The sequence below is a fragment of the Melanerpes formicivorus genome, unplaced genomic scaffold, assembly GCF_026170545.1.
Source record: "Melanerpes formicivorus ecotype bairdi unplaced genomic scaffold, bMelFor1.0.p_v2 SCAF_45, whole genome shotgun sequence".
NCBI classification, from domain to species: domain Eukaryota; kingdom Metazoa; phylum Chordata; class Aves; order Piciformes; family Picidae; genus Melanerpes; species Melanerpes formicivorus.
Window position 1 is genome coordinate 550,543 of NW_027142397.1, and position 13,011 is coordinate 563,553.

General features: G+C 66.5%; 1 protein-coding gene across 1 annotated transcript; it reads left to right on the plus strand.

The window, feature by feature from the left end:
• The first annotated feature begins 409 nt into the window (after window positions 1-409).
• FGR (FGR proto-oncogene, Src family tyrosine kinase) lies at window positions 410-10,151 on the plus strand. The gene is given in 14 exon segments (XM_068159050.1): window positions 410-643; window positions 3,928-3,987; window positions 4,258-4,464; window positions 4,466-4,514; window positions 4,597-4,699; window positions 4,936-5,034; window positions 5,199-5,302; window positions 5,382-5,531; window positions 5,978-6,142; window positions 7,237-7,416; window positions 7,786-7,862; window positions 7,933-8,086; window positions 8,500-8,631; window positions 9,058-10,151. Coding segments are annotated over 12 exon segments (1,617 nt in total). The 5' UTR covers window positions 410-643; window positions 3,928-3,987; window positions 4,258-4,269; the 3' UTR covers window positions 9,267-10,151.
• The last annotated feature ends 2,860 nt before the right edge of the window (window positions 10,152-13,011 follow it).

Genomic DNA, 13,011 nt, shown 5'->3' on the forward strand with positions numbered 1-13,011 from the left:
ATAACACCTCCACAGGCAGCTGGTGGGACCCCTTGATGCCATGCGGTGCCCCCACATGCCATCTGCCCCAGGTAAGTGATGGAACCTCTCAGTACCATCTTGCCCCTCCTGTACCACCCCCATGGCCAGGTGGTGAGGCCTGCCCCCTCCATGCCACCTCCACAAGTGTGTGATGGGAGCCCTCAGTGCAGTCTTGTGCCCAATCCATGCCAGCTCCACGAACGTGTGATGGGACCCCTCGATTCCATCTCGTCCCCCATGCCACCTCCCTGGGCAGGCGATGTGCCCGGCGGAGCGGTGCCCGGCGGCGGCCGGCTGGTACAATGCCCCATTGCTGGGAGCGCTGGGAGGAAGGGGGGGCCGCGGGGAGGGGAAGCTCTCTGCTGGCTTTGCGAAAGCTGCCGGAGGAGCCGGAGCGGCACAGCCACGGCCGCGGTCCCCGCGCTGCCCTGCGCTGCGCTGCCCTGCGCTGCCCTGCGCTGCGCTGCCCTGCCCTGCGCTGCCCTGCCCTGCCGCCCTCCTCCTCCTCACCTCGGCCCCCAGCGCTGGGTGCTGCGGTTACACCGAGCCCCTGGTCCCAGCCGGGAGCTGCATGGGCAGCGTGGGACTGGGGTCCATGCCAGCCGGAGCCAGAGGGCTGACGGTAGGAGGGATGCAGTGGGATGCACTGGGATGTGGGGGGTGGGCTCTACCCTCTGCAGTTTGGGGAGGGGGTCTCTCAATCTCTTTGCTATGTGTTTTTGAGGGGTGCTGAATGCTGTTTGCCCCCCAGCCATGTGTGGAGTGGCTTTGGGTCGGGGCACTGAGCTGTGGGGAGGGAGGGCTCCGTGCCTGTGCTGGGAAGCTGCTGGGGGACTGCGTTGGTCCCACCTGGAGCCTCTGCAATGAATCTGGGGCTGGGGAGGGAGTGGGGAGGGAACAGGACCCCCCCCATCCTCCCTGTGCTGGGGGGCAGCAGAGGGGCCGCACACTTGGGGTGTCACGGCGTGGGGAGGGCTGGGGGGCTCCAGATTGCCCCCCCCCAGCACTAGCCTGCTACGGCAGCTCAGCGGGGGGGGTCTGTCAGACAAACGGTGCTTTAGTCCCACGCTGGGAGTGGGCAGGTCACAGCACCCCGGGTGGGAGCGGCACGGGGGTCACCTCTACTCCCCCCCTCCCCTCAAGTGCCCAGGCCATGCCAGCCCAGAGAGCTGTCCTAGGGGGAATGCTGGGGGCTGCACTTTCCCCAGGCTGGGGTGGGGGGCAGCTGGGGGGGGCTCAGGCCATGGCTGGAGGTGGGGCTCCCCCTAATCCCTACAGCTCTCCCTCGTCCCCAGTCCTTGGTGTGTCCCAAGGAGGGACAGGAACTCGCCGCTTCCTGCCCTGCACAATTCCCTGCCCGCGCCGCTGCTCCCGGGACATTGTGCGGCCGCCCCCCCGCCTCCCCCCACCCCCCTTCCCCGCCCCTGCAGCCCCTCGGATCCGGGAATTGCTCCACTTCCAGCGGAAATCCTGCTTCCCGGCCCGGGCTGCCGCACGGCGGGGGTGGGCTCCCTCTGCTCCGGGCAGCTCCTCCAGGGTGGGGGACAAGGGGACACCCCCTCTCATGGGTCACCCTCTGCCGTGGGGTTGGCCGCTGGTGATTGGGCTTGTGGGGGCAGTTGGTTTCTTGGGGGGTGGCGAGTGAGTCCTTCCTGCTCTGCCCCGGGGAGCCGCAGGGGTCTGGAGCCTGGGCAGGCTTCTAGCCCAGGGCCCTGGCTCTAGGTACCAGGGCTGGGGACAGCAGGGTAGGAGCAGGCTGAGGAGTGGGTGGTGGAGGGGCAAGATGTGCCCTCCTGTCTCCGCCCCAAGCCTCAGGGTGTCCTGGGCACAGGACGGGGACACAGCTCAGGGCTGTGTGTCCTAAACAGCCACTTCCCCTCCTGCCCTGCAGCAGCTTCGTGCCTCAGTTTCTCCTGGGGCCAGGGAGGCTGGAGGGCCCCGGGCAGGCTCCTGGCTGGGCTGGGCTGTGCCGAGGCCTCAGTTCCTCCTTCCCTGGGGGGGCTGTGGCAGAGTGGTGACAGCTCCTGAGGCACAGGGCCACACGCAGAGGACAGGGCTGTAACCAGAGTGCCCAGAGGGCTGCAGCCACTGCCCAGGTTCCTGCCTGGCTCCTGCAGCTGCCACTGGGTCTGGATCCTCCCAGCACTGAGGTTCCCCTTGGTGGCTCTAGCACCATCCTCTTCCTCCTCCTCCTCCCCCATGCCTGCTCCTGTTGCTTCCTCCTCCCCTTGTGTAGATGCAGTTCTGGTTCCTCTGGCAGCTGCTGGGGACTCTCTTGGCAAATGCCACCTTGTCTGTGCCCCTGGCAATCTGTGCCCCCCAGCAGCCCCAGGATCTCTCCGTGCAGATGCCTTCCCCCCCCCCAGTGTGACCCCTCCACCCCACTGTTCCCCATAGGGGAATGAATCAGGGGCTGGGCACCATCCCCTGGGCACTGAGGGTGACAGGCAGGGTGACACTGGTGTGCACTGGGACGTTATGCCCAGCACAGAGCTGGTGGTGGGGATGAAGTTGCCCCACACCCTGGAGGGCAGGAGCAGATGGATGGCAGCTGGGATGTGGCTGCCGGCCCCCAGCCATGCCTGGCGGGGTGGGGGCAGTGGTGGGGGTGAGGAGTTGGCCAGGTCTCAGCACGAAGTGGGAGCTGGCAGCTTGGCTGTGCCCTGTGCTGGTGGAGCTGGTGTGGGCAGGGCTCGGCTGCCATCTGCTCCTGGGCTCCAAGCAGCTCCTTCTGGGGAGGGCTGGGGCCAGGCACCAGCGTGTGGCCACCAGACACACAAGGGGACAGGTTTTGTGCCACTCTGCCCAACTGGGAGGTGGCAGGGACCAGCTCAGGAGTCTTGAGGGTGCCCAGAGAAGGCGAAGCACGGGTGCCATGCTGCTGAGGTGCTGGGCATGGCATGAGCAGCTAAACCCCACAGTGCCGCATCCTGGCTTGTGTCTGCAGTAGTCTGACAGCAGCACCAGGGCAGGGATTGTGCCCCCTGTGCTGGGCACTGGAAATTCAAGAAGTGGGAAGATCCTGAGCACGATTCCAGCAGCAGGACAGGAGGTTCCCACCCAGAGAGGCAGGGTTCTGCGAGCTGGGGACGTTCCCCAGCCGAGACAGGCCCTTGGTCAGCAACCCCACAGCCCCCAGGGCGCCCTCTCAGACTGCGATGGCCGCGGCCTTGCCACACTGCCGGTATCGAAAGCAAAGGTGGAAGGGGCAGAGCTGGACCCTTCCCACCTCCCACCAAGAGAGAGGAAAGAGAATCAGAGCGGGGGGAACCCGACTGGAAAGTCTCACCCGCCCCAAACCCTGCGGCCCCGGCGGCTCTGCGCAGCGCAGGGTCCTGCTGCGAGCGGGCGAGCGCTGCCCTATGGCCGCGGAGTTCTTCGCCGCAAAGCTCTGCCCAGTCCGAACTGGACAAAGTGGTGCGGCTGGATGGCCAGAACCCAGCGGAGGTGACAGGGCTGGGGACAGAAAAGTCTCCTTGCAGGAGAGATTCAATCTCCCCTCCCCCCCCCCCCCGCTACTGGCCGGAAAACCGCAGCCACGACGGCGGCGGAGGGAGCAGCACCGTCCTGGCCCGGGGCAGCAGCTCCCCTGAGGGCTCCTTTCCACCCAGCCTGGCGCCTCCTGCGGTGGGGCAGCTGAGAGACACAGCTCCCCTCGGAGCGAGCTGATCGGTTTCGGGGGGACATGGTGCAAGAAAACCCTCTCATGGATGTGGTTTCAGCCCATGCAGGGGGCGGGGGTAGGTGAGCTCCTGCAGAGGAGCTGGGCTGCAGAGGTGCTGCAGGTATTGGAGGGATGGTTCAGCTCTTGGAGGGATGTTTCAGCCATGCAGATCGGTTTCAGCTCATGGCAGGGGTGCCACAGTGCACTTGCCCTCTCCCTGATGCCCTCCCTGATGCCCACAGGTGCCTCTTCTCCTCCCCGAGGTGACATGGAGCAGCTGAAGTGACCCAAGGGCCATTGCAGTGAGTGGGACACCATGGTTGGGAGCGTGGGGAGGACACAGGGTCCCCTGGGCAGTGCTGCCCTCCTCACAGCCTGGTCCCAGCAGGGCACAGTGCCCATTGGGACCTTGGTGTCACAACCCTGACACACAGCTTACTGTGCCGGGGGGGGGGGGGGGGGGGGAGCTGGGATGGGTGGGCAGAGGGGTTCCTGCATGTCCCCCGGTGCCTGTAGCAGGGAGCAAGCGGGCACAAGGTGTGTGCGGGGCTCACGCTGCCTCTGTCCCGCAGGTGGTGCCCAGGATGGGCTGCGTGCCCTGCAAAGAGAAGATGTCGAGAAAGGGGCAGAGGGGGGGTGAGGCGGGCCCCCCCCAGCCCCCCTCCTCCCAGTACGACCCCGACCCCACGCAGACGGGCACCATCTTCACCTGCATCCCAGACTTCAACAACTTCCACGGCCCTGCGGCACTGCCCTCGGCTCCAGCCCTCGCGGGGCCGGGGGGGGGTCAGCACCAACACCCTGCAGATGCGGACTGGGGGCATCACGGGTCAGCAGGGTTGGGGTGCTGGGGGGTCCTGGGGTGTGTGAGGGACCCAAGGGCTCACTGCAGTCCCCTCTGTGTGTCACAGGCGGGGGGGTGACGCTTTTCATCGCCCTGTATGACTATGAGGCCAGGACAGAGGACGATTTGACCTTCCAGAAGGGGGAGAAGTTCCACATCATCAACAACACGTGAGCCCCCCCGACCCCTGCCCCCCGCGAGCCCCCCTGGGGAGGTGTCTCTGTACCACGGGTACCCCCCAAGGCACCCAGGCTGGGCACCCATAGCTGCGTGTCATGAGCTTGGCTTGCCCACCGTGGTGGGGGTGATCAGAGTCTGGGGGGGCTGTGAGGGGGGAAGACACAGGGCAGCCAGGTCTGTCTGTCTGTCTGTCCCTTCTCCTCACTCCCTGCCCCTCTTTGCCCAGGGAGGGTGACTGGTGGGAGGCCAGGTCGCTGAGCTCGGGCACCACAGGCTACATCCCCAGCAACTACGTGGCCCCCGTGGACTCTATCCAGGCAGAGGAGTGAGTGGGGGGGGCAGGGGTGAGGGGGACCCTGACCCTGTCTGCATTGCCCCCTGGCGAGCCCTGGCGGTGCCGTGGTGCTGGCACAGGGCGACGGCACAGGGTTCCCGTGGGTGCCCTTGCCTCAGCCGTGCCAGCCCCGCGCTGAGCCCAGCCCCCCGCAGGTGGTACTTTGGGAAGATTGGGCGCAAGGACGCTGAGAGGCAGCTCCTGTGCCACGGCAACTGCAGGGGCACCTTCCTCATCCGGGAGAGTGAGACCACCAAAGGTATGGGCACGGGGAAGGGGGCACTGGGGGCTGCACCCCACATCACCCCCGACCCATCCTGACCCATGTGCCCACCCAGGTGCCTACTCCCTGTCCATCCGGGACTGGGACGAGGCCAAGGGGGACCACGTGAAGCACTACAAGGTGCGGAAGCTGGACAGCGGCGGCTACTACATCACCACCCGGGCACAGTTCGACAGCGTCCAGCAGCTGGTGCAGCACTACATAGGTGCCGTGGGCTGGGGGAAGAGGGGCAATGGGGCGGGGTGGGCAGAGCCCAGGAGACCCTCTGGCTGGGCTCCCTGGGCATAAGCGGAGAAGGAGAGGGCTGTGCTGGTGGTGGCTTTAGGGGACCTCCCCGGGGTCCCTCCTCTTCTGTGCCATCGGTGCAGGGACCACCTGGCCTCTGCGCAGAGGGTAAAGCCACTGGGCCTTGGTGGGCATCGGCTGCTCCCTGGGCACAGCCTGGGGGGCACTGAGGCATCTGGCCCAGCCTGAGGGGGTGCGGGGCCATCCCTGGTGAAGGTGGAGGGGGTGCACCCCATTCCTGTGTGGGTGTGTCAGGGGTGACTGGACCCCGCAGAAGCCTTGGTGGTGGGCAGGGTGCTGGGCGGGGACGGAGGGCTGGCGGCGGCGGTGTCCCTGCCCAAGCTGATGCCCCCCCCGGTGCCACAGAGCGGGCAGCAGGGCTGTGCTGCCGCCTGGCCGTGCCGTGCCACAAAGGGACGCCCAAGCTGGCAGACCTCTCAGTCAAGACCAAGGACGTGTGGGAGATCCCCCGGGAGTCCCTGCAGCTGCTCCAGAAGCTGGGCAATGGGCAGTTCGGGGAAGTGTGGATGGGTAGGGCCTGGTGGGCGAACCGGGGCGAGGGGAAGGGGGACAGAAGGGGCACCCCCCAGGCCTGGTACCCTCCCGGGGAAGAGCTGAGCGACCCCAGTTTGCTGACATGGAGAAACAGTCATGGAATAGTGTTGGCTGGAAAGGATCTCAGATCACTGAGTCCACCGAAGACCACCATGGCCCCCGCTGCCAAGGCCACAGGGTGCCTGAGCACCTCCAGGGATGAGGACTCCACCCCCTCCCTGTGCCAGCCTGACCACACATTCAGTGAAGAAATTGTCCCTGCCAAGCCAATGTCCTGCTCTGGGCTCACAACAGGTACCCCAAGGTGCCTCATGCCCACAAAAAGCTCCACCCTGTGCACCTCAGACACAAAGCAGGAGCCAACGCCAGGCCAGGGGGTTCCCTCCTCACCATCCTCTTCCTCTAGTGCCCTGTGCTCCCCCCGCTTGGCATCTGCATGCTGCATTCATCCCACGCCCGCCCGCCCCCTCCCTGCCCCTGCAGAGTACAATGATGGTTTGTGCTCCCTGCTCACCCACCCCTGCCCTGCCATGAAGCCCCCGACCCTGGGCCTGGCCAAGGATGCCTGGGAGGTGGCGCGGGAGTCCCTCAGCCTGCACAGGAAGCTCGGCATGGGAAGCTTCGGACACGTGTGGCTGGGTAAGGCTGCTGCAGCCTGCGGGGCTGGGGGCGTGGGGGGCAGAGCACAGAGTCACAGAGGGACAGAGTTATTTGGGTTGGAAGAGACCTCTGAGACCACTGTGTCCAACCTTCAACCTATGACCACCATGGCCATGAGATGAGCTCATGGGGACCTTGTGCCCCTGCTGTGGGGTGAGAGGGACTCCTTGTCCTGGGTGGGGTGTGGTGGTTTCATGGCACTTCCTTGCCCTGCCCTGACTTCCTTGCTCCTCTACCTACCCACCCATCCACCCACCCATCCACCCATCAACCCACCCACCCACCTACCCACCCACCCACTCACCCACCCATCCACCCACCCAGGCATGCACCCACACACCCTTCCACTCCGGCCCTGCCAGGGCTGGCTGTCCTGTGGAGTTCTTGGTGACATCCTGTGCCCACCCCAGGGACATGGAATGGCACCACGAAGGTGGCAGTGAAGACGCTGAAGCCGGGCACGATGTCCCCGGAGGCCTTCCTGGAGGAGGCTCAGATCATGAAGCGGCTGCGGCACGACAAGCTGGTGCAGCTCTACGCCGTGGTGTCCGAGGAGCCCATCTACATCGTCACTGAGTTCATGAGCCAGGGTCAGCAGCGGCACTGCCCGGGCACCACGGCCTTCTGACAGCCTCACCCTCCGCTGGGCACCCAGGGGCGGGCAGGGAGCTGGGCCCAGCACTGGAGCCTACCAGAGGAGGGCACCCGTGGGTGGGCATAGCTGGAGTGGGCAGGGAGCTGGTCTTAAGGTTGAGGGCTTGCAGAGGAGGGCACCTTTGGGTGGGCATGACTGGCTCTCAGGCACACTGACTGGCACCTTTGGGTGGGCACAACTGGCTCTCAGGCACACTGACTGGCACCTTTGGGTGGGCACGACTGGCTCTCAGGCACACTGACTGGCACCTTTGGGTGGGCACGACTGGCTCTCAGGCACACTGACTGGCACCCTCTGCCCGCAGGCAGCTTGCTGGATTTCCTGAAGGACGGGGATGGGCGCTACCTGAAGCTGCCCCAGCTGGTGGACATGGCTGCCCAGGTACTGGGGAGGCTGGCACAGGGCAGGGGCGCACCTGGAGGGGTCCTCACTGCCTCCTCCCCGTGCCCAGGTGGCGGCGGGCATGGCCTACATCGAGCGCATGAACTACATCCACCGGGACCTGCGCGCCGCCAACATCCTGGTGGGGGACAGCCTGGTCTGCAAGATCGCTGACTTCGGCCTCGCCCGCCTCATCGAGGACAACGAGTACACAGCGCGCCAGGGTGAGCCCCCCGTGCCACCCTGCCCCGTGCCACCCTGCCCCGGGCACCGCCACCCCTCCACCCTGCGCGCCGCCCTGTGCCTGGCTGTGCTCACCCCCAGGGCTGGGGGTCCCACGGGATGGATGCTCCAGGGGATGGGCACCTCAGGTGATGGTGTGCCAGGGGATGGGTACCCTGGAATGATCCCCCAGGGGATGTGTGCCCTGGCTGCTGGGTGCCCCGGCCGCTGTGTCCCCCAGGGGATAGGTGCCCCAGATGCTGATGGGTGCCCCAAATGCAGGGTGTCCCCAGTGCAGGATGCCTCAGGCACTGGATGCTCTAGATGGGGAGTATCTTGGGTGCTGGGTGCCCCAGGTGTGGGGCACCTCGGGCACAGGTACCATGGGGTGCCCTGGCCACGGCCTCCCCGGCAGGTGCCAAGTTCCCCATCAAGTGGACGGCGCCGGAGGCTGCCCTGTTCGGGAGGTTCACCATCAAGTCAGACGTTTGGTCCTTTGGCATCCTCCTGACCGAGCTGGTGACCAAAGGCCGGGTCCCATACCCAGGTAGGCTGGGCACCCTTGGGCTGGGCACTGGGCTGCTACCTCGGGGACAGGCTTGCCCTGTGCCTCAGTTTTCCTAGCTGAGCCAGGGGGCGCCGGGTGCTGAGCCAGGGGGCGCCGGGTGCTGATCCGGGGCGCTGGGTGCTGAGCCGGGGCGCCGGGTGCTGAGCCGGGGCGCCGGGTGCTGATCCCCGCTGGGTGCTGATCCGGGGCGCTGGGTGCTGAGCCGGGGCGCTGGGTGCTGAGCCGGGGCGCCGGGTGCTGATCCGGGGCGCTGGGTGCTGATCCGGGGCGCTGGGTGCTGAGCCGGGGCGCTGGGTGCTGAGCCGGGGCGCCGGGTGCTGGTCCCCGCTGGGTGCTGATCCGGGGCGCTGGGTGCTGATCCCCGCTGGGTGCTGAGCCGGGGCGCCGGGTGCTGATCCCCCGCAGGGATGAACAACAGGGAGGTGCTGGAGCAGGTGGAGCGTGGGTACCGCATGCCGTGCCCGGGGGGGTGCCCACCCTCGCTGCACGAGGGCATGGTGCAGTGCTGGCGCCGGGAGCCCGAGGAGCGACCAACCTTCGAGTACCTCCAGGCCTTCCTCGAGGACTACTTCACTGCCACCGAGCCCCAGTACCAGCCCGGGGACCACCAGTGACCCCCTGCCAGCGCCTGGGGAGGCCTTTGAGCAGGGGGGGTGATGGTGGCCCTGTGACTGTGCCCCCCCGGGGGCCTGTCAGGGGGTGCTTGAAGGGTTTGGACTCAGAGAGGGGCAAAGCTGTGCCCCCCCAGCCGCTCTCTCGTTGCCTTCACCCCCAGCTTTGAGCTGGGGAAGTGCTTTTGGCTGGGGGGAGGAGGGGGGGACCCCCCAGACACCCCACAGCAGCAGAAGGCTTGGGGTGGGCAGGGGGGGCTCCCCATGCCAACCCAAATACTTTTATATCTCTAATTTATAAGATTCCCTCCCCCCCAACCACCCCACCCCAAGGGTCCCTGTAGCTGGGGGGGGGTCCTTGTTCCCCCCTCTTTCCTCCTTCTCCCCCCCCCCCCCCCTTTTATTTCCTCTCCTTACAGTAGGGCCAAATCCTGACAGCCATCAACTTCTGCTTGGACTGGGGGGGACAAGGAGTCCTGGGGAGTACAAGAGGTGCCAGGGAGGGGGAAGGCTTGGGGGCAGCTCTGCCCCGAGGGCTGCTTCCTGCTGCCCTGTGTGGGACAGGAGGGGGTACAGGATGGGGTCACCCCCCAACACTTGGGGGGGGTCCCAGATAGAGCTTGTCTCAGAGCCCTGTGGCAAGCATTAATGGGGGGGGGGGGGGGGACGGGACGGGACGGGACTCGAGGCACAATGTGAATGTGATGGCACTGGGGGGTGGCATGGGGGTGCCACCCTGCCAGCTGGCTTCTAGAGGCCAGCTGCGCCCCCCCCCGGGCACCCCCTTTCTCGGGGGGTGGGAGGTGTCTACAGTGCCAGGCTTGACCCCAGCCCTGCTGCCCATGGCCAGGAGTCCTCCTGCACACATGGGGCAGGGCTGGGGGGCAGTTCGGGGGGTGGGGGGGGATTTGTTGTTGTTTTTTTTCAATCGAGTCTGTAAATAGAAATAAAAACTTTCTAACGAGTGGGGGGGGAGGCTGCTCCTGCCCTCGGGGGGAGAGAAATGGGAGGGACAAAGCTTCAGTCCCCACCCAGGGGAGCTCCAAGGTTGAACCAAGGGCTGAGGGTTGGGTGCCCCCTCTCCAGCCCCAGGGCACACACATTGGCAGCCTTGGGGGAGACACCTGGAGAAAAGCCCCCCCCGCCCCCCCGCCTGCCCCCAGCATCCCCACGGAGCGGGGGGGGGGGGGGCTCCTCTCTTGCTGCTCCCAGGCATCTGTGTTAATGAAGCACCAGCCCGGGTTTAATTAGCGAGGGGGGAGGGGTGTCCCCGGCCTGGGGCAGCAATGTGTGGTTGGGGGGGGTCCAGTGCTTGGAGCGGGGGCAGGAAAGGGTTAATTTTCCTCGCAGCTTTGCCTCCCCATCAGGGCCCAGCTGTGGGCAGCTAATGAATTCCCCAGCGCCCGCGGGAAGGGGGAACTGGCCCTGGCCCCACGCGTGGGGGGCTCAGGCGAGGGTTGGGGAGGCCTTGGACAGGTGAGGAGGGGGACACAGGGCCAATGCCAGTGGGTTGGGGACATGCCAGGGGGCTCAGGGACTTGACACCTCCCGAAGTCCTGCTTCACCCCAGCTCCTCCCAGAGCTGCAGACCCCCCGCGGGCACAGCGCAGGGCAGCAGGGCTGGATGAGGCCACCCCCACCCCCCCGCCTTCATTTTTCCCCCAGTGCCAGGGAAAAGTCCCTCCGGGAAGGGCCAGGCCCCCGGCCAGGCTTGGCTGGGCAGTGTGGCATGCTGCCCGGCGCTGGGGTGGGGGCAGGCTAGGAGAGCAGATTGCGTGGCACTGCCAGCCGAGGCGAGGAGGCGGTTGGCACCGGAGCGCAGCGGGCAAAGCTCTGCTGCCAGATTGCAGCCACCGGCTCCAGCCGCCCCATGCTTGGGGCTGGGCACCCAGGGGCAGGGGGGCATGCGGGGCCAAGGGGACTCAGGGCACCCCATGGGCACCGCCGTGTCACCGTCACCCTTCTCAATGGCTTTGGGACTGGAGAATTGCCTCCACCCCGTGCCTGGGTTGGACACCCAGGGAAGAACAGGGCTGGGAGGTGGAGCTGGGTGAGAGGAGGAGCAGCTGTCAGGGAGGAAGGCTCAGCATCACCCTCGCTGTGCCCACAGGCAGCTCCTCCAGCCAGAGATGGGCCCTGGTGTGCTGGGCCGTGCTTGTGCCAGCCTGAAGTCCTGCTCCTGCAGAAGTGAGCAGGATCAGCCCCAGGCTCTGCCCAGCTGCCTGCCTGGTAACCCCTTCCGGGCAAAAAAGTCACTCGAAAGAGGAATAACAATGCAAATGTGGGGCCTGGTCTGGTCTGGAGGGGCAGGCTGGCAGTGTGGGCGTCTCCTGCCACCCTCCTGATGCTCTACTTTCACCTCCCCACAGCCTGAGACAGATCCTGCCCAGACTCCTGACTGGAAATGCCACGTCCCACGTCCCCAGCCCAGGCTCCCTGTCCCCAGTGGTGCCGGTGCAGGAGTGGGCAGGGCTGAGGCAGAGGATTTGTGCTGGTGGTGCCCTGAGGACCTTGGTGGAATTGGCACTGGAATGCTGCTGTGCTACAGCAGTCCCTGCCTGGGCATCCCACCCCAGCTCTTTTGCTGTCATGAGTGTGAGAGGTCTTGGGGACAGAGGATGGGGCCCAGGCTTGCAGGGACTCGTGTGAAGGGGCTGAAGGGGGGTACACCACCCCCACCCCCCCCCGCGACCTCCATCCTTCTGCTCTTCCCTCCTCTCCCACCATCGGTGCCCCGAGCCAGGAGCGAAGGGGTTAAAGGGTTTCACCCTGGGGTGACCGCCGGCTGGGCAGGGGAGGGGGCATCGATTTTATGTTAATGCTGAGCTGCATCGACCAGGAAGGGAGGGCTGGAGGGGGCACAGCCACCCGCCCACTCCTAGGGTCATCCTCTGCAGAGCCCCCCCGCTCCCCGCAGCCCAGGACAGAGTCCACCCTGGGGTGTCCCCAGCTGGGAGTGCTGCGGACAGAGGCTGGACACTCCCCCCCCACACACACACACCCCAGAATGTGCTGCAGGGCTGAGTATTGCTTCAATGCTTGGGTTGATGCTCGGAGGGAACAGAGCCGCGGGTGCTGGGCTTGGGGGCAAAGCTCAGCATCCAGCCCTGGGCGGGGGGGGGGGCTCTAGCCCTTTTTCTCCCCCTGGCTGCCTGGTGCCCGCAGCATCGTGGCCAGCGCTGCAGAGCCGAGCCCTGCACGCAGCATCCTCTGAAGCTCAGTGCCACCTCCCCTGCCCTCACCCTGCCTGCGGCCAAGGGCCGAATCCAGCGCCAGGCTGTGGCATCAGGTCTCCTCCATGCTCCCCAGGACCCCCAGTCCCACCGTGTCCCCAGCCCCACCATCCCTGCTCCTGCCTGCAAACCCTGCCCAGCCCACACAGTCCTGCTCCGACTGGCTGCTCTACCCATGTTGTGCCAACCTTGATGCAGGCAGGAGGTCGCAGGCAGGGAGTCTGGAGTGAGTGTGCCCACCCGGTGCCAAGCGCACGGTGGGCGCAGGTGTGAGACCGCTGCAGATGGCTGGCGCTGCAGACCCTGGCACAAGGGAGCCATGGCACTGCCACCCTCCCTGGGGAGGTTTCCTTCACCCAGAGCTGCTTCTGGGGGCTGAGTCACCTCCATAACCATCCCCACCCAAAACAGGGCTGGGGGGGGTCCCCTCTGGCCCCAGCCCGGCAGGGACTGGCAGAGCCTTCAGAGCTCCTGGGTCGTGGATCAGAGCTGTGTCCCCAGGGCGGCCGTGGCCA